The sequence below is a fragment of the Malus domestica genome, chromosome 12, assembly GCF_042453785.1.
Source record: "Malus domestica chromosome 12, GDT2T_hap1".
NCBI classification, from domain to species: Eukaryota; Viridiplantae; Streptophyta; class Magnoliopsida; order Rosales; family Rosaceae; genus Malus; species Malus domestica.
Window position 1 is genome coordinate 1,194,608 of NC_091672.1, and position 20,192 is coordinate 1,214,799.

At 40.1% G+C, this 20,192-nt stretch overlaps 3 protein-coding genes and 1 long non-coding RNA gene across 8 annotated transcripts in view; 1 reads left to right on the forward strand and 3 right to left on the reverse strand.

Annotated features, from left to right (window-relative positions):
* LOC139190188 (uncharacterized) overlaps positions 1–20,192 on the reverse strand; it is a 100,497-nt gene that overhangs the window by 25,769 nt on the left and 54,536 nt on the right. The window lies entirely within an intron of this gene.
* LOC103449348 (phosphatidylinositol N-acetylglucosaminyltransferase subunit C) lies at positions 45–3,957 on the reverse strand. Of its 4 annotated transcripts, XM_070810105.1 has the most exons (4): positions 3,854–3,957; positions 3,548–3,633; positions 1,351–1,472; positions 45–1,199 (listed from the first exon to the last, which is right to left on the reverse strand). In XM_070810105.1, exon 4 carries the CDS (start codon positions 1,140–1,142, stop codon positions 231–233), a length of 912 nt encoding a protein of 303 aa, XP_070666206.1. In that variant the 5' UTR covers positions 1,143–1,199; positions 1,351–1,472; positions 3,548–3,633; positions 3,854–3,957; the 3' UTR covers positions 45–230. The 4 variants fall into 4 exon arrangements, with proteins under 4 accessions (XP_070666206.1, XP_070666207.1, XP_017191959.2 ...); XM_070810106.1 differs by lacking the exon at positions 3,548–3,633 and having other exon boundaries at positions 3,854–3,919; XM_017336470.3 differs by lacking the exons at positions 3,548–3,633; positions 3,854–3,957 and adding an exon at positions 2,586–2,898.
* Positions 3,763–6,780, forward strand: LOC103449349 (DNA-directed RNA polymerases II, IV and V subunit 6A-like). Its single transcript, XM_008388658.4, has 6 exons — positions 3,763–4,220; positions 4,321–4,354; positions 4,450–4,628; positions 4,737–4,788; positions 6,256–6,323; positions 6,504–6,780. The coding sequence occupies exons 1-6, from the start codon at positions 4,186–4,188 to the stop codon at positions 6,571–6,573; spliced, it is 438 nt and encodes a 145-aa protein (XP_008386880.1). The 5' UTR covers positions 3,763–4,185; the 3' UTR covers positions 6,574–6,780.
* On the reverse strand, positions 7,307–11,455 carry LOC103423184 (replication factor C subunit 3). Its single transcript, XM_029090281.2, has 11 exons — positions 11,226–11,455; positions 11,001–11,111; positions 10,826–10,858; positions 9,953–10,121; positions 9,664–9,845; positions 9,397–9,533; positions 9,166–9,264; positions 8,480–8,549; positions 8,264–8,338; positions 7,952–7,997; positions 7,307–7,525 (listed from the first exon to the last, which is right to left on the reverse strand). Exons 1-11 carry the CDS (start codon positions 11,307–11,309, stop codon positions 7,467–7,469), a joined length of 1,065 nt encoding a protein of 354 aa, XP_028946114.2. The 5' UTR covers positions 11,310–11,455; the 3' UTR covers positions 7,307–7,466.

Here is a 20,192-nt window from a genome sequence, read left to right on the forward strand (position 1 = left end):
TTTGAACTTGAGACCCATCTACCGGTTGAAGCATTTAACGACTGTTTGCACCAAAGAAAAACCGCTTTCTAATGACATAAGTTGATAAGCATAACATCACTAAACACGATTAACATCACTAAACACGATTAACGGTAGGAGATACAGAAGATAATGTTTACAGAACATTTGTATGTTCTACATTGAAATTACATATATTACAACAAACGGTCGCAAGGGCACTCAAAATCTCAATCTACAATCTCAAAACAAAGCTTAGCCTCGTCCCACGGACCGTTAATCTCAAATTTGTACTCCTGCATCCGTATCAGCCAATACGGACAGACCAAAGTTACAAAAACCAACAACCCTAACAACATTACGAAAAGAAACAGATGTAGCATATAAACAAAAACCAAGGTTGCAACCATCAGACTAAACGAAAACCAGAGGTGCAGACGGAAGGAATACTTCCTGATGCAGTAAGTTACCAACGGAGCGAAAAGGAAAACTTGCAGGGAGAAAAGCATGTTCGCAAAGACAAGAAGACTTGAAGGCAGGCGCGAAGCCATGAAAACCGAGGCCACAACAGAAGCATTTAAAGAGATGCAGCTTGTCAATGTCGGATTGTTTGGGGCCCCAAGAGTTCTTATGGTGGACCCAAAGTAGTCATGGAGAAAAAGGTGAAGCACAAGGAGTGAGACGGTTACTGCCCAAACGGAGTCTGAGCTAATGGATCTTGTAAGAGTTTGATAAATAGGAGCTAGAAGATATAAGCCGGTGGTAAAAAAAGAAATATTGAGGATGTAATGGAAAAGAAGATTGAGGGAAAACATTTCTTGAGTTAAAAGGAGTATGAGAAAACCCAATCCGAGAAGGGTGACATCAAGAAGCAAAAGCGAATTTTCGTTCAGAGTTGATCTGAGGGTGTAGATCCAAACCAAACCAGTGAGAGTTACGATGCACAGATATTGGGAGATGGAAACTGAATCCTGCATCACTTTTAGCATGTCCCTTTTTCGCACGTTGGCATTTGTGACCATCTCTTCGAGAAAAGATTCATCAGTGTAATTGTCATCAAAACCAGGTTGCATCCCTCCATAAGCCACTTTTCTCCATTTGGTTTGTGTCGGAGATGTCCTCTCAGTCGTGTTGGTATCCATTACAATCCAAATATTAAACCCCACCTCAAGAGTGTGCTTTGCTCTACTGGTTTTGACCTGTCCAATTACATGAAGCATCGACAATGAAAACCAAAATACAACGACTACTGACTGATATTCATTTCATCCCCCTAATTTGTTGAGGTGAAAATAGCTAACACCAGAGATTCATATGGAAATGTAGGTGTAGGTGTGAATAAAGAGATACCTCAAACAAGAAAACACGGAGCCATTGTTATGCACCCCATCTCCACCGGAAAAATCTCACACATTATCAGGGTTAGTGCGAAGTTGGCTGATCCGAACATGTGTCAGAATCAACTGGGGAACCTAAGAAACAGCAGACAAATTACGGCATAGTACTGAAATTTGGATTTTTAAAATACCAAGCTGATGAAGGACAGCTGAAAATTATTTGAAATAAAATGGCAGAGACTTTGCAGTGATCACAAAATACAAGCTAAAAAGTAAAGAAAACTTGAAGCCAAAACATCAGCATTTTTTATTACAATAAACCACTAAACAGGAAAACATCACATCATCATATCCAAATAAAAGGGCAGCCCCAAAATGTCAAAAAATAAATTAAGGCTTGAGTCGAGAAGAAAAAGGGTTTTCATTGACAGAAGACAGACGATCGCCAGGCTTATTCCCCCGCTCCCACAAATTGGGCTTCCTTTCTTGGAGCTCTTTTTCGTGATATCATATATAATAACTCCTAGGAAGGAACACTGACATTCAATCTCTAAACAGAATCTTGATATATTTCTCTTTGATAATGTCAACTTATCCACAGTTCCAACTTACAAGTTTGTGTTTTGAATTGAACAAACAAAACACATAAATAATCAAACAAAACTCAAACTTTCAAATCAAAACCGTTACACTGAAAAAAAACTAACTAACTATTTGGGTGTCAAAAAGGACTCGTTTAGTGTCTAGGATTGGATTGGACTAGATAACTCACTATAATCAGGATTGGATTGGACTAGATAACTCACTATAATCAATGTACGTTGAAGGAAGAAACGACAATATTGTGTCCATCTTGAAGAAAGAAGAAGGATTCCTCATTAACAAAACTTATCCATTCCAATCCCCTAAAATGGTAGGATTATAAGCGATGTTCATAATGTAAAATCCTCTCGAAAAGAAATATCATTCACCTCCACCTTCGTTACACCTTGAATTTTAATAGTATCCAATCCAATCCTAACGAACCCAAAAAGGCAGTGCAACCCCAACCTGTACCAATTCCCACCGTTATCCCAATTGCTGTCTTATTTCTAGAGGAACCACACACCAAAATAATAAGTAAAAATTATACTTTTCTGGATTCAAAACAATAGATTCAGGTATTAACTGCATCTGAGAGGAAACGCATAAACGAAAAGCAGTACAAAAACGAGAGAGAGAGATAATTAAAGAACCGAGCAGACTTACAAGTTACAAGCTGAACCTTACTCGGAAGAATGCCAAAGATATAGAATTGAGGTTGAATCTGGCTGGGGCAAAAGTTTTTAGGGTTTCAGGGAATTTGGGGCTTTAGGGTTCTCTATTTCCGGAGCAGAATTGGAACTTGGAAGGGGAAGAAGACTACTCGACGTCGTATGGAAAGAACGCTGTCGTCTAGAAATGTAAAACTGCAAAACGGTCCGCTCCGGCGCGTGTCCACAGCTTTTTTTTCTCGGCGCCCAAAGATTTTAATTTCTCTGCCCAATTATTATGATTCATTTTTTCGGACACTATTATGATTTTAGGGTTTGTAGTTTTGGCGAAACTTCACTTTAATTCTTATAGTTTCAATTGTTGCGAAATTTATTTATTGTTGTAATTTAAGAACAATAACATGATTCGATCAATTTTATGAGGCTTAGTCCACTCTCCACTCTTTTTTTACCAGAAACAATAGCCCAGAAACATCAACACCAAGCAATTGCAGAGTGTCATTGGGTACATAATTCCAATGACCAATAAATTGATCTAGAATGAATTTGCACAAAGCAAACACATAACATTAAAACCCCTAGTAGACACCCACAAGCTCAATCACACAGTTGCCAAGCGCACTTAACTACCAGTACAAATCTGTCACAATAAACGATAGCAGCAACAGAGAGATACTGGTAGACACAATGTCCATTACCGAATAGCGAGGCCACAAAAAGTCATCGCAAAAGTGTGAGACCACAACAAAGTCATCGTTAGTATACAAGACTCACAATAACAACGCACAAAGGCAAAGACCAAATTAGCTAAAACACCAGCGTCACTACGGTGCACAAGGGTGACAGGAACTAAACTACACCTTCAGTCATTTTAAAATTAAAAGTACATCTAAACTAAACGCCTCTAATTGTTTTTCGTACTTCGAGAATTGAAAGGAAGAGAGATTAACTACTCACTATCGATTCAAGTCGGCGTGCCCGGTTCCAACGTATTTAGCTTGAAGGTGTTCAAGCTGGGAATTGATGTTGAACCTGTCACTGGCCTAAACCAATCAAAATAAAAACAATTAGCTATGCTCTAATTGCTAATTTTAAGTAAACGAAGAAAAAAAATTAGGGTTTATGAATTTGGAATCCCCAAAAGGACAGAGCTTGAGGGAGATGGATGTTGATTTTCTTCCCCAATTTTCTCAGCAAACAAACAGAAAATTGGGGGTTTAAGAGATTAATTAGGGCGATAATATCGATTTGATATGTAGTTACCTGCATAATGGCGAACGAGAAGAAGCACCAGCTAGGGTTTCAGGTAGAAGAAGAAGATGGATATAAGGGGGAAAACGACGGCGTCTTACTGAAGAAGCTTTAAGGAAAGAGGTCTGTGTTAAAAACCGTTTAAACCCTCGGCTCATTAAAAAAATATTGCCAGTTGTTATACTGTGATTGGATTTTAGAAACTTTACGGTGGTCGTTGGCACACCTGATCGTTCAAAAACCTTATTTCAAACCCTAATCCCTTCCCACATTATTCCAGACGCCATCTCTCTCTCTCTCGAAAGTTCATAAACCCTAAACCAGAACTTCTTCACCCATCAACAATGGCGGACGACGACTACAACGACGTTGACATGGGGTTCTCTCTCTCTCTCTCTCTCTCTCTCTCTCTCTCCCCTCAGATTTTCTGTCATTGCGTATGTGAAGTATACTGATTTATTATTCTGTTTTTTTTGCAGATACCAGGATGAGCCTCCGGAGCCCGAAATTGAAGTAAGGGTGTTTACTTTTTTTAATTTTCCCCTTTTGTTGGTAAATATAATGTTTTTTTTTTTAAATTTCTGAGTTTTAATTGGAATGATGGGCAGGAAGGTGCAGAGGAGGAGGATGTTGACAATTTAAACAATGATGATGACGTTGCAGGAGATCCCATCGAAGCGGAGGAGAAGGAAGAACAAGAGGGGGTGGAACGGCCTCGGAAAACCTCGAAATATATGACCAAGTATGAGCGTGCTAGAATCTTGGGTACCCGTGCTCTGCAGATTAGGTATCTCAAATTTCCAAACTTTACCTTATCTGTCTACAATTTTTATTTTGTTTGATTTTGGCTTCGATGGACGCTAACAAAATTTTAATCTTTGGGTTGGATGAACAGCATGAATGCCCCTGTTATGGTTGAATTGGAGGGCGAGACTGACCCGCTTGAGGTAAGATTCCATTCCCCTACAGGTATTTATCACTCGTAAATCTATTAGCCTCTATTTCGATCTTGTCATTTTGCTGCTTTCACGTTGAGTTATGAGGTAAATTAAGGACTAAAACTTGTAATGTGAGATTGTATCATCAAAAGATGAAAATGTCGATAATGCTATATGTACAACATTCACCAACCGCCTTATTGACTATTTCTTCAAAAGTTTTTGGTAGCTAGAGTGTTGCAGAATGGAAATAGGGGTAGAAATGCTGTTTTCGTGAGCGCTTATTGTCCTGGTAGCATCTAAAGTCTTCGTAGTACAATGTAGATATGCAACAGCAACATGAATGATGCAATGCATTAAAAATATTTGATTCTGGTAGCTATTGAAATTATGAGCGTTGAATATTTGTTTCTTGAATAATGTTCATCCCTACCCAATTCAATGAATGTCGCATTAGGTGCTGCATTATCAATCTTGATATATTTGGGAGTGGGTAAGGCTATAGGTTTCTGATTGTTGATTATGTATGTCACTAACTGGTGTTTCTTGGTAATTAATTAAAGAAGATGAGGAAATGATGGAGAAAATGGAAGGGATGACTCTAAAGGAGTGATGTCAGTATATGTCATGAAAGCAAAGTATATCTTTTCGGTTCTCAGTTTAATCAACTGTGGTTTGTGTGTGTCATCTCTCTATGAACTGTGAACAGACAAATGGAGTTGGTGGTTCATCCCTCGTGTTCATTTGTTTATACTCTTCGGGGAGGTTAAAGAACGTGGTATATATAGTTGCCTTACACACGCACACACACACATATATAGGCATGGTTTAGGTGTGTGTCGGGCCTCTCCACTCCAGATGCATACATATAGCTAGATGTTAGTAATGGTTACATGGGAGAGAAAAGAGATTTTTTATGTTTCTCATTGGTACGAGCAATGAGATTGTTTCTCTGTAAGCGTAGTAGAGCTTATAAGCAAGTAAGATTTGCTAGTTATCTGGATTAACAGCGAAGAAGAATATCACTGCACTAAATATAACATTAATGACTTCTTTGGTTAATGTTCTCAATGACATGTTAAGCCAGCCATGCCACTCAGAATTGGAGAGGAGTATACGCTTTGTTGAATTTCCTTAATTTACTGTCTGTAGCTATTACAGTTGGGTTGGGAGGGAAAAAGTTGCCTTCATTTTCTACTTTTAAGTTGCTTTAAACAGTCAGAAACAAATAAGTTGCTATAAAAAGTGCCGGCATGAATCACATATCGTTAATCCATTTGACTGCATAGAAATTTAACATGGAGTCGACATTACTCCAATGTTCAAATAGGATGGTTTAAATTAAACCATTTAGGCGACTTTACATATTGTCTAATTGTTAGTACACAAAGTAATCTAATTGATACAACAGGTATTGTTCCCTTGTGCTATACTCTAGTGTGCTAACAATAATCTCTGGAATATTGAATTTCATAGATTGCTATGAAGGAGCTTCGTGAGCGGAAGATACCATTCACCATACGCCGTTACCTGCCTGATGGAAGGTGAGGTTCTAGTTTTAGTTTTGCCTATGATTTGAGAGGTCTTGGTTTAAACTACCTGTTTATGAGTTTTTTGAGAAGCTTGTTCATGATTGCACACGCAGGCACAAAACTTGCCATAACTTGTATTTTAAGATTTTTAAGTGGTTTAAGAAAAACACTAATTGGGGTTTAATATTTCAGCTATGAAGACTGGGGCGTAGATGAATTGATCGTCGAAGACTCCTGGAAGAGGCAGGTGGGAGGTGATTGATCAGATATCGTTTATGCATGGAGAATGGTTTCCGATGTCTATATTAGCCTCTAAGTATTAGGAAGATCTCTCTTTTGGCACTGGACCTATGAACTTACATGTTGGAAGACTTAAAAACTTTTTTGGTAAATATGTTGAAAGAATGCTGAGACACCCCAGCAATGTAGTTCATCAAGTGTGCTTATTTTCATTGCGGCTATTTCTTTATCTTTATGTTTGCGTTGACCATGGCAACCCGATCGCTTGAGTTAGGGATAAGCATTCTGCCTACATCCATCGTGTTCATTGACATATTTACAGGTTTATTAAGGGCAAGTCTGGAAGCGCATTTAAAATAACTCAAAAGTCGTTTTCAGTCATCAAAAGCGCTTCGACCCATGTTTTGCAGAAGAAGTAAGTGTGTGTTTCAAAACGCACTTGAAGTGTTTTATGGAAGAAGGAAGCACTTCAAATTCTTTTACTAGAAGCGCTTTAAAGCACAAGTGCTTTCTGAAGAAACTTTTCCAATTAGGCCCAAAATGTTTGAAAAGTTGGTTGCTTAAACATTGGTCAGATGAAAGTTGATTCTAAAATAGCTTTCCATAAGAATGTTGCACAAACATCACCTAGGTTTCTGCATGTTCAAGCTAACACACATATCCAACCATTAAATTCGATAACGATATATCATACATTGATGTACACTAGCCCTCCGTTTGAACGAAGAAACGAAAGAGTTTCGACAAAATTAGAATTTAAAAAGAAAATTCAGTAATAATAATGAAATGGAGTGAAAATACAACTGCATTACAAAGCTGGTTTGCGAGTACACATCTTATCATAATGTCTAGTAACATTAGTACACAATTCGTTGCCATAACGTTTGGTTGAAGGCCATTATGCCAGTCTACTGCTCAGCCAAACGCTTCGATGAGGAAAGCCTTATAAATGCTCATGAACTTTGCCACGAACCCTGAAAACCGAAAAAAGAGAGAAGAGAAAACCCATCAGAGATTAGAAAGCCACTTCGCCTATTGCATCATATTCATGAGCACATGCCCCTTTACCCATACGAAAAATGTGTGATGTGATAGAGGTCTGATGTTAAATATACATGCTACCAAAGGCAAAACATGTACATGATGGATGAGTACGGATCTGAAAACTCACGCCTCACGCTTTACGATGAAATCACACATAACATAAGATGAAACAAGATCACAACAGAGAACATCATGTGCATCATGGGTAGAAAGAAACAAAATTTAAAGTCTTCACGACATTTCAAGAACCCTAAATGAGATTCTTTATAAATCGAGCAAGCAATTGAACTAATACGTAATGATTCTTCATTTCTACTTATCATTATCTCAACCAGAATCTTGAAAGACAAAAGTACCTTCAAGGTGAAATATGGCTTTTTGCCCAAGACGCATCCTATGTTCCTGTAAAAAAAGAAAAAGAAATCTGCAATGTAAAATACTATTAAAATTGGAGAAACCAAAACAAGACTTTATTCCACAATTCCCAAACTTTGACTTGTCGCCCGGTGTAATGAGGTCAGTATGCTCATGATTCTTAATCATGTGTAAACAGCACAAGAGATTACGAGTACAGCGATGTTGATGAAAAATATATAAAGCCTAATCTAACCACATTGAACTACTGTCAGAAATCAAGGCTTCTGACATAACCTAGATTATATACTTACATAATATGCAGCCCAATGACAAACCTCGTGCTTCAACTCCGCATCCAACTTCTTCAATAACTCAAAAAGAAGTCTCTGAAACAGAATATATAAGCTTCAAGATAATGTCCGAAGTTGAAGTAGCTTATACAACTATTGCCGCACTTGAAAAGGCCTAAAGCAAATAGGTGCAGAGAAAATTGTATGAAACAATATTATAGGGAAAGAAAATTCTACCTTCAAGATGATCTCCGGAGGAATACAATTAAGCAGCAGCTCATACAACTTTTGCCGCACTTGATAAAGCCTAAAACCAACAGAACAATCTTTGATTAGGGTACAAAGAAACACTAGAAGATTGAGAATCATCTTTCCTACTTCTACAAGTGTGAATAGTGTTGGCAAAATGAAAAGAAAAACTTTAGACATCAATAATTGTATGCAACTAAATAACTTCTACAATCATCTTTCTTTTCATGTAATATGATTGCGTTATAGTAAACAAGGGCCTGCAGGTTGCTAGTCATGCAATTACTAGACTCAATTGGTGAGAAGATGACATAATAAAGACTAATAAGATAAATGTATTCAAATTCAATTATAAGTTTCCAAAAAAGTGACTTTTTGATAAAAGAAGGGCATGATCCCGTAAATACATATTCTGTTTTATGCTACATGGCAGCCATGCATGCTGTCACGAATGGCATGGTCATCTTTTAGCTTCTAAGCTATTCCTTTTTTACCCTCCCACCTTGTAGAAGGGTTTAATGTGTAACATACATCTGGGGAATTCAATTTTTTCTTGTGTGCTTTTCTTAGATTGGGTTTGATAATTAAACTACAAAAGGACGATTCTAAACTGAAGTGCAGAGAAAAAAACATCACAACAAATGCCAATTTGATAACATGCAGAAAAGCTAAACCTTTTAGGGCTTTGCTCCTTCATTATATCAGAAGCAATTTCAGAAACATATTCTTCCCAATCCATAGGTGGTATTGCCTGGTTACTTGTAAACGGATACCTGCAACCACATCAATGGTACACAGAAAGACCTTATGTATCAGGAACTGTGCAATTGCTACATGATGCACATTTGACTAAGAAAAGAACTGCTTGGTGTAGCTGATGATCAATAAGAACTATGGCACTTAACTCTTGAACACGACAAGTTTCCAATGACAATATAGCTCTCCTTAAGCTCCTATTTGATTTTTCAGCTATACGAGCAACAAATCCCGAAGGAAGTTGCAGCCCTTCTTTCTTTCCAATGAACTCCAATACCTTCACAATCTGGCATCTCAAAAAAGATATATGTTAAATGAAGAATAGATTATGGTGGAAGGCAACAAAATTGACAAACGTTTATTTCACACAAGTTCACACAAGCAGTTCTACTAGTTGGAAGCCAGAAAAATCAAACCTGATCTTCTGTCGGTGAATTTATTCGCACATTAAGACACCGAGACCTGATTGCTTCAGTAACCCTTGAAGAACTGTTACAGCATAGTATTAGCCGGCAATAAGCACTATATTTCTCCATAGTTCTTCGAAGAGAATGCTGCGCTTCCCTGGAAAGTTTGTCAACTTCATTCAGCACTAGGACTGACATTGAAAACAGGACATAGTATTAGTATATAATACTTAAACAATTGGATACCCAACTACTTACATATTGGGTAAGTGTAAATTCATTAATGATAAGAAGGTACCCTTATATCCTTTTTTCCCTTTTGTGTCAATGGGTCTATTTTTAGCCATTTCTTTAATTATCTCTTGAACAATGTATCTGTCTTGAAACCCTGCATCACTGGGGTTCAGTTCAATATGGTTGGTGCTCGATAATGTAGTCAGCTCTATATCAATCGTTCTACTCCCAGCCTGAAAATAAACCATACGAAAATTTCAGTTAAAATGGAATGCAAATTAAACATACTAAAAGTGGAAAGTTTTAGTTAAAATGGATACTATGCATCAACAATTTCAAATCGAACAAGGAGGATATCTGAAAAAAAAAAAATTAAAAAAAAAAAAAACTGTAGTCTTTTATTCAACATGAACAATGTTACTAAAAGTCAGAAGGCCCAAAAGTATGTTGAAACAAAGAGAGATGAAAAAACTAATAAATTGGGTTGATACACTATACTGAGCTAAGAAAGGAGACATCAGTGTTCTTCAGCCTTTCAACAAGTTTAAACTACAACTTATGACTTTCAGGTGATGGATGCTACAAAAGCTCGTGAAGCCATAAATGGAACAACACATTAGAGGAATGGGTAAATTTGAGATAACACATGCAAAGAGGATTTTTGGTCCAGGATCTTCACAGTCAATCAGCCTAGTAAGATATCTGAACCTTTCCATAAAGCTCCGATTATGTGGATGATGGTTTGAACAAGTTTTTTTTTCTTTAAAATAGAAGACTTTGTTCCTTTTTCGAAAAACCTATCATGGATAGATAATAATAAGCAAAATGCAAATAAATCTTGCTTCACCTAAACCCTAAATAACAAATCAACAATAGTTTCTACAGAAGCAGCATCAATGATCAATCACATAAATTAAAAAACGGGCGATTCGCTTACATCGACTTTCCATGCCCTGTTTTCCACCTTCACCTGCAAACCAAAATCACAAGAATTTCTCAAAGTCGATCACAAAAGAGAGAATTTTCTCAAATACCCACAATTCTGTAACCGGAAATGCACATGGAGACAGTTTAAAAAACATTAAAAATGTGAGAGTTAAGAAATCGGAGACCTTGTCGGCACTGGGTCCGAATATCTGACGAAGAAGGGCGATGATTAGGGTTTTCTTGCCGGAACCAGAAGGGCCATAAAAGAGCAAATGGGGGCAGTCCTGCTCCGCGACCTGTTAGAAATGAAAATTCCAACGAATTAGACAAAGACAACAAAAAAAACCCCAGAATTGGGGGTTGAAGGCAGTAGAGAGACGATAGGAGGAGAAAGGGGGTTAGGGTTTTACAAGTTTCTTGAGGTTTTGGGCGATATCTTGGTGGACAATTGCCTGGTCTAGGGTTTTGGGTCGGTACTTGTCGACCCACAACATCTTGTGAGAATACTGTTTTTCTTTCACTCTTCACTCGGAGAAGAAGGAGATGGCAAAAGTGGCGGGAACTAGTTCTCTCCCTCTAGGGTTTTGGGGCTGTAAATCGGCTGGATTTGTTGGAGTTCGGCTCATTTAAGCTCGACTTGCAAGTGAAACGAGCTGAGTTTGAGCTTCAATATAGTTTATTTATTTATTTACATCAATTTTCAAACCAGCAAAGCGTGGGCCTTAAGAAGGAAAAGAAAAAAAAAATCATTTACTACAACAGTTTAGTTATATTTTTATTTACTTATAAGTGAGAGATTTTAAATTAGATTCTCGCCGATTATTATGGCAAACACATTGTAAGGTTTAGCTTACTTCCTTATCCCTCTACATACTACTATTTGTTCAAAAGAAAAAGAAAAAAAACAAACGAGCAAAGCGTGGGCCTTAAGAAGGAAAAAAGAAATAATAATAATTTAGTACTACAATCTAGTTATATTCTTCTTACTTGTAAATGAGAGATATTAAATTCGATTCTCGTTAAAGGCGAAGTTGAACCACATTATTATGGTAAGCTTATTGTAAGGCTTAGTCCACTCTCTCATCCATTTAGTGTAGATACTATTGTTTGTTAAAAATTAAAAAAAAAAAAAAAACCTAATGATAAAGCTTTGAAATTTTAGATTTTAATAAAAAAAATAAGTTAATGGTTAGAACAAAGTTTAACATTTAATCATGGCCTAACCGAAATAACATAACATGTTTCCAATTTTAACCCTGACTTTTACCATTGTCGGTGTTTAATTTTTCCGTTAGTTTATTTACGTCATAAAACTATATGATGGGGGCCTGGGCTCCTGCTCCTGGCCGGGCTTGTGAAGCTTGGGCTGTAGCGAGCTGGGTTGGCGTTATGTGGGCCTGCAAAGGCTATTGGGTAGCAAGAAAAGCCTGCTGCTTCTGGCCATATGTGTAGGGTTTGCAATGCCATGTGTCGATATCCAGGCAGCCAAGGTGTGTCCGTTTGATGGAGGAAATAATTATTCCATAAATATCATTAATTAAATATTATCTTGTGGAATTCGTAATTGGATTTGATTGTAATCCCTTACTTGGTAGGGATGGTTTTCAATTAGAAGAGCATAAGGATTGTAATCATACTCAGGTTTTCAATAGATTTCAACAAGGCGTGGAATAAATGTGGGCCTCGCCAATCTAATAAGAGCATTCTTGTCAACTTTCGATAAAGGTCAACATGTCGGCTCCAGGATTTTTCAGATTATTTTTTGCTTTATAGTACTATTTCTGCTACTCGTACAAATGGTTCCAACACGTCCATGTATCATGTTTTGTGGAATTTCGTTGCCGTGAAACGATAAAAGGAATAGAGGAAAACTTTTATTTTGTTTGAAGTAAATTCATGGCAAAGTAATATTACAAGGATTTCTAACACGGCAGGAATCACTAACTTGCAAGCTTTTCTGTTTGCAAATTGTAAAGAACTTTACATATAACTGTGTATGTGTGTTTTTAATATTCTACTTATTGCCCCAACTGGCTGTGCAGCTTGCAAATAGTTAACCACATGATGAGGTAAACCTATTTGATCTTATTTAGGACTAGGATTCTCACACGTACGTGCCCTATCAATGTATATACACACGTATAATTAAACACATCAGATTTCTGTTATATAATCAAAGGTATTTGTCGATTTCCTCCTGAACTTGTAAAAAGCTGCCGATTTTCTTTGTAAACTTTAGCCAATTGCCTCTTGAACTTTTATAATGGCTTATTTTGTTCTTGAACTTCATGTTTAGCTGATTACCCCATGAACTTTTATAATTTGTCAATTTCCTCTCTTGATGTTAGATTTTGGAATTTTCCATCTATTTTGGTCACGTGGATGACACATGGCAATTGTCCAAAGGCACAAATGTAATTTTATATTGAATGTGGACAACTTATTTTTTATTCTTCTTCTTCTCCTCTTTCACTAGTTCACTCCGTACACTTTTTGTTTGAAAATTCTCTGTAATGTGGAAAACTATGAATCTTCTCCATGGTCTTGCTTTTTCAGCAACATGTTGATGTTGTGATGCCATTTCATTAGCCTTCCTTCTGACTTGATTCATATGACCGCCTTAGTTCACGTAGTTCAATTCAATATCTAAAATCAAATAAGAAAAGTAATTACTCGTCTTAACAAATTCCATACTAGAAAGTGGCCAATTATAAAATTAAAGTTTAAGGGGGAAATTGGTCAATTATAAAAATTTAGGGGTAATTGGCTAAAATTAAGGTTTAGGGAAAAAATTAGCAAATTATAAAAGTTTAGGGGCTAAAATAAAATTCAAGGAGAAAGTTGGGGGAGGGAATCGTGAATACCTCATTTAATTAAACACATCAAAATTGTGTTGATAGAGACTTTTTTGCCTTGAGGAGACTCTTAAAAGTACGACTCTTTATGAACTTTTCATGGACTCTCTTATCTCATGTTTTTTCGCATAATATTTTATAATATTGGCACATAAATAACGATTACACAGAGTTCATGAAAAGTTTTAGAGAGTTTCCTTAGACAGTGAGGTGGAAAGTACGTCTCCCGGTCCATATTCTTAATGGGGTGGATGATCAGGACTTCCAAGTGTCACGGGATGACTCTTTAAGCCTTCCGCCCGTGCGGCACTTAGACTTGAATACCTCGATGAACAAGCTAAGTAAGCCTTCGAAGCCTCGCTTCCCCGGATCGAATCACAAAGAAAGCTAAGATAGCTTGGAGAATGCTAAAATCACTTAGAAGATGGGAGAAATGAAGCTTTGTATTGAAACTTAAGAGAACTTTACAATTGCTTACAATTCTTGGATGGTTTGGCCAAATGGCCTTACCTCCTATTTATAGGCCTAAGTCACCTCCTCAATGGAGGGTTCTAGAATCCCCTACTTACATCCAAAAATATCTAGCATAGTTCTAGATACAACTTGCCTAATCTAGATTATTCTAGGTGAGGCTTAAATATGTACACTTGTGTGGAATGTTCCGGAATGCCCTAGATTATCTTGAATGCTCCGCCACGTTCTTGATTTCTCCGGGACGTTCCAGAAGCTTCCATGAAGACATGGCTTCATGGGCTTAGATATATGATGTCTTGGGCATTTTCTTTGTTTTTAACACATGGCCCGTGACATCCTCCCCCACTTAAGCCGTCGACGTCCTCGTCGACTCTTGCCTCTCGAATGTCTGAATCAAGTCCTTATATTGCCATAAGGACGTCTCCTTCTCCCATGTTGCTTCGGAGTATGGTAGCCCCTTCCATTTGACAAAGTACTCCACATGCTTTGGTTGTCTTGGTCGCACCACGACACGCTTGGCTTCAATGCTCTCCACTTCTTTGTCAAATGCCTCCGTCATCAAAGGGGGTGCTCGATGAGACTCACCTCGACTTGGTTCCTCATCGTCCGCATGATAAGGCTTCAAGTTGCTCACATGGAACACCGGGTGAAACTTGAGGCGGGGTGGGAGTTCCACAACATACGCAGCTTTGCCAACCTTCTTGATGATAGGGAATGGTCCCTCATATTTCCGCAACAAGCTCTTGTGCAAACCACGAGTACTCTTGTGCTGAGACGCATTGAGCTTCACAAAGACTTGGTCACCAGTTTGGAACTCCACATTCATTCGCTTACGATCCGCCCATTTCTTCATCTTCTTTGAAACCTTCTCCAAATGAGCTCGAGCAAGTTCGTGGGCTAATTGCCACTCCTTAGCGGTTTTGAAAACGGCTGGACTATTCCCCGTGTAGCCAGCCACGACCGTGTTCGGGGTCAAGGGTTGTTGCCCTATAGCCAACTCGAACGGACTTTTCCCCGTCGACTCCGAACGTTGCAAGTTATAAGAGAATTGGGCAACATCAAGTAACTTAGCCCAATCTCGTTGATTGGCACTAACATAGTGCCGCAAATAAGTCTCCAACAATGCATTAACCCGCTCCGTTTGTCTATCAGTTTGGGGATGAAAAGCTGTGGAGAAGTCTAACTTCGAGCCAAGTAGTTTGAAGAGCTCCTTCCAAAATCTACCCGTGAAGCGAGCATCTCGATCGCTGACTATGCTCCTCGGAACACCCCAATACTTCACCACGTGCTTTAGAAACAAGCGTGCAGCTACTTCGGCTGTGCACTCCACGGGTGCGGGTATGAAAGTGGCATACTTGGTGAATCTATCGACCACGACGAAGATAGATCCACATCCATCAGACTTGGGCAAATGTGTGATGAAATCCATGGTTAAACATTCCCATGGTCTTGATGGGGTGGGAAGTGGTTCCAACAGTCCTCCCGGTTGCTTTTGTTCCACTTTGTCTTGTTGGCACACAAGACAAGTCTTCACGTATGAATCTACATCGTCCCGCATTTGTGGCCAATAATAAGCATCGCTCACCAAAGCCAACGTGCGGTGAGTGCCAGGATGTCCTGCCCACATTGAGTCATGGCACTCCTTAAGGATTTCTTTCCTTAAGCTTCCCCACTTTGGGACATAGATCCGTTTGCCCTTGGTGTATAGCAAGCCGTCCTCAAGCCAAAACCTTCTTGTCTTCCCTTCCTTGACAAACTCCACAATGTTCTTGGCTTGGACGTCATGTGATAAACCTTCTCGGACACGGCCCAAGAGATGGCTTTGCGGCTTGAGTACCGTAGCCATTAACTCTACTCGTCTACTTAGAGCATCGGCCACCACATTCTCCTTTCCTTGCTTGTACTCTAGCTTGTAATCAAACTCCGCTAAGAACTCTTGCCACCTTGCTTGCTTAGGTGTGAGCTTTTGTTGGGTTTGAAAGTAGCTAGTGGCAACGTTGTCCGTCTTGATGATGAATAGGGTACCAAGCAAGTAATGCCTCCAAACTCTAAGGCAATGGACGATGGCGGTCATCTCCTTTTCATGGGTCGTGTACCTCTTCTCGGCATTGTTTAGCTTGCGACTTTCATAGGCTATCGGATGTCCCTCTTGCATCAACACTCCTCCTATGGCAAAGTCGGAAGCATCAGTGTGCAACTCGAATGGCTTACTAAGGTCGGGCAACCTTAGTACAGGCTCCTCCATTAGGGCCTTCTTCAACCTTTCAAAGGCCTCTTGACACCAGTCCGTCCATTCCCATGCCTTGTTCTTCTTAAGAAGGTCTGTTAAGGGTGCTGCTATGGCTGAATACCCTTTTATGAATCTCCAATAGTAGTTGGCTAGCCCCAGAAAAGATCGTAGTGTTGGTACCTTAGTCGGCGGTTCCCACTCTTGAATGGCCTTGATCTTGCCCTTTTCCATCATAAGTTTCCCCTCCTTTATCTTGTGGCCAAGAAATTCTACTTCTTTTGTGGTAAAGGAGCATTTCTCCTTCTTGACATAGAGTTCATGCTCCCGAAGGGTCTTGAACACTATGCACAAGTGCTTGACGTGCTCCTCCAATGTCTTGCTATAGACAACGATATCATCAATGTAAACCACAACAAACTTGTCAAGATAAGGGTGGAATACCTTGTTCATCAATGTGCAGAATGTTGCGGGGGCATTGGTCAGACCAAATGGCATGACTTTATACTCGAACGATCCATATCTGGTCACCATCGCCGTCTTCGATTCGTCTCCAGGGGCTATCCTCACTTGGTAGTATCCCGATCGAAGATCTAACTTTGTGAAGTACCTTGCTTCACCAAGTTGATCGAATAAGTCGGCGATCAACGGAAGTGGGTACTTGTTCATGATGGTAATCTTGTTCAATGCTCTATAGTCGATGCACAACCTTAGGCTACCTTCTTTCTTGCGTTGGAACAAGACGGGTGCACCATATGGGGACTTGGAGGGTTGGATGTAGCCAGCATCAAGTAGCTCGTTGAGTTGCTTCCTCAATTCCTCTAACTCGGGTGACGACATCCTATAAGGTGATTTGGATGGAGGCTTAGCACCAGGCTCCAACTCAATCGCATGGTCGACCTCTCTCCTTGGTGGCAACTTCTTTGGCAGTTCCTTAGGCATCACGTCCGCAAACTCCACAAGGACGTCTTCCACTTGTTTCGGCAAAGGCCCGTGCTTCTCCTCCCCTTCATTCAACATTAGGGTTGCAAGAAATGTGGCCTCGCCTTTCTTCCAAGACTTGGCAAATTGAATTGCCGACAAGTGCTGGGTACATTTCTTGGCTTGCCTTTCCAATGGCACCAGGCAAGGTTGTCTTCCGTCGGCCAGGATACAGAAGATATTGTAGAAGGGAATGGGAAAGGCTCGTACCTTGTCCATGAACTCTAACCCAATGACTACGCCATAGTCGTCCATCTTGACTACGGTGAAGTCGATCGTTCCCTTCCATGTGTCAATGTCTACGTGCACATTACGCGCAACTCCAACAATGGGGGTGGCGGCGGAATTTACCGTCTTCACGCTACCAGGCTCCTTTGTGACTCGGAGGCCAAGCCTTGTGGCTTCCTCCGACGTCATGAAGTTGTGTGTTGCTCATGTGTCCACCAACACACGCGTCATCTTGTCACCAGTCTTGACGTCGACGAACAATGATCCTCCCCCAACTTGAGCCTTAGGTTGTGGGAGGGTTGTCTGGATGGCATTTAGTAGACGGATGCATCCCATCGTTGCATCGTTACTCTCTTCGGCCTTGTCCTCCTTGAAAGCCATGGCCTTAAGGGCCTTCTTTTGTGGGCAATCTCGCATCATGTGAGGGCCGTCGCATAGGTAACAAGTGGGTTGCCAAGACTTACCCTTGCCTTTGTCATGCTTATCGGCTTTCTTCTCATTCGGTTTGCTTGTCTCGGCCTTGTCCTTCGGCTTATGTTCTCCCCCACTTCTCTCATGGTTACCCTTCTTCCCCGTGGACTTGGAATCACCTTGGTGGCTTGATTTAAACTCAATCAAGGATTCGGCAGCGGCAATGGCATCAGACAATGTTTGCACGTGTCTCCTTTGTAGTTCGAGTTTTGCCCAATTTTGCAGTCCACTCATGAAGTACATGAGCTTGTCTTCCTCTAACATGTTGGGCACCTCGAATAACAAGCTCACGAAGGCGTTGACATAGTCTTTGACGCTCCCCGTTTGCTTGAGCCACCTTAGTTTCTCCTTGGCTTCGTACTTGGCATTTTGGGGATAGAAGTGCAACATAAGATCTTTCTTAAATTCATCCCAAGTGGTGAGGGAGAACGTACCTTGCTCAATCTCCATGCTCCGACGACGCCACCACATAAGGGCATTGTCAGCTAAGAACATGGTTGCCGTTGAGATTTTGGACTCGTCATCTTCAAGCTTCAGGTACTTGAAGTATCGCTCCACGTTCCACACGAATGTATCGAGCTCCTTTGCTTCCCTCTTCCCATTATAGGATTTGGGTTTAAAGGAATCGATTACCTTGGAGTCCAACGCCTTGATTTCCCTCGGCCCTTGCACGAATTGCTTCACGACTGCTTCTTTACAAAACGCCACATCTCCCTTAAGTTCCCTTGTGTCCTTTATCTCTTCTTGAAGCGCCACAAACCTTGCTTCTATGTTGTCAAGGTGAACCTGGACTTCCCTCCGCATCTTGTCTGCCATGGTGTTGAGAGCGCCAAGGAGCTCATCTCGTAGCCCTTCCACCAAGCCACGCAATTCATCCTTACCATTGTCCACCATGGTTTGGATTTCCTCCTTGTCGACAACGTCCTCATCAAGTCGAGTATCGAACTCGAGTATGGTTCGTTCCACCTTCTCGAGTCGCTCTTCCATGGTCTCCATCGATGCTTGCAAGTCCTTTAACTTTGGCTTGCTCTTGGCAACGTCTTGGACCTCGGCAGTACGCTCCCTTAGATCGGAGACTCCGGACACCATCTCTCCACTTGCCATATCCTACTTTCCTTCAAGTGATTCACGAGCTTGGCTCTGATACCAGCTGTCACGGGATGACTCTTTAAGCCTTCCGCCCGTGCGGCACTTAGACTTGAATACCTCGATGAATAAGCTAAGTAAGCCTTCGAAGCCTCGCTTCCCCGGATCGAATCACAAAGAAAGCTAAGATAGCTTGGAGAATGCTAAAATCACTTAGAAGATGGGAGAAAGGAAGCTTTGTATTGAAACTTAAGAGAACTTTACAATTGCTTACAATTCTTGGATGGTTTGGCCAAATGGCCTTACCTCCTATTTATAGGCCTAAGTCACCTCCTCAATGGAGGGTTCTAGAATCCCCTACTTACATCCAAAAATATCTAGCATAGTTCTAGATACAACTTGCCTAATCTAGATTATTCTAGGTGAGGCTTAAATATGTACACTTGTGTGGAATGTTCCGGAATGCCCTAGATTATCTTGAATGCTTCGCCACGTTCTTGATTTCTCCGGGACGTTCCAGAAGCTTCCATGAAGACATGGCTTCATGGGCTTAGATATATGATGTCTTGGGCATTTTCTTTGTTTTTAACACATGGCCCGTGACACAAGGACGTGGACATACTCATCGAGAGAGGAATTATATCAAGCATGCTGGGCAGCAACACAGATCTGGTGGCTTTGTTCGACCGCATCAGCAAGATGGGCTGGCCACATGACTACTTGGATCTATGTCGGGAACTGCATGACTACTGCACGAGTAACCCTTGGCACAAGTGGAAAGCGACTTTGAAGCGCGATTAGTTCGACACCCCTTGGAAAATTGCTTCTACAATTGCTGCTGTTATACTCCTCCTACTCACTCTCATGCAAACTGTATGCTCTTTCTTATCGTTTAAGCCCTAGCTGCTAATTAATTAAGTTTGCTGCTCTTGTAAATAAGTTCAGTGATGGGTTTCCAACTTTTAATTTGTATACAATATACACCACGCATATTCTTATATGTATTTTATACATATTTACATATGCGTGTGTATATATATATATATATATATATA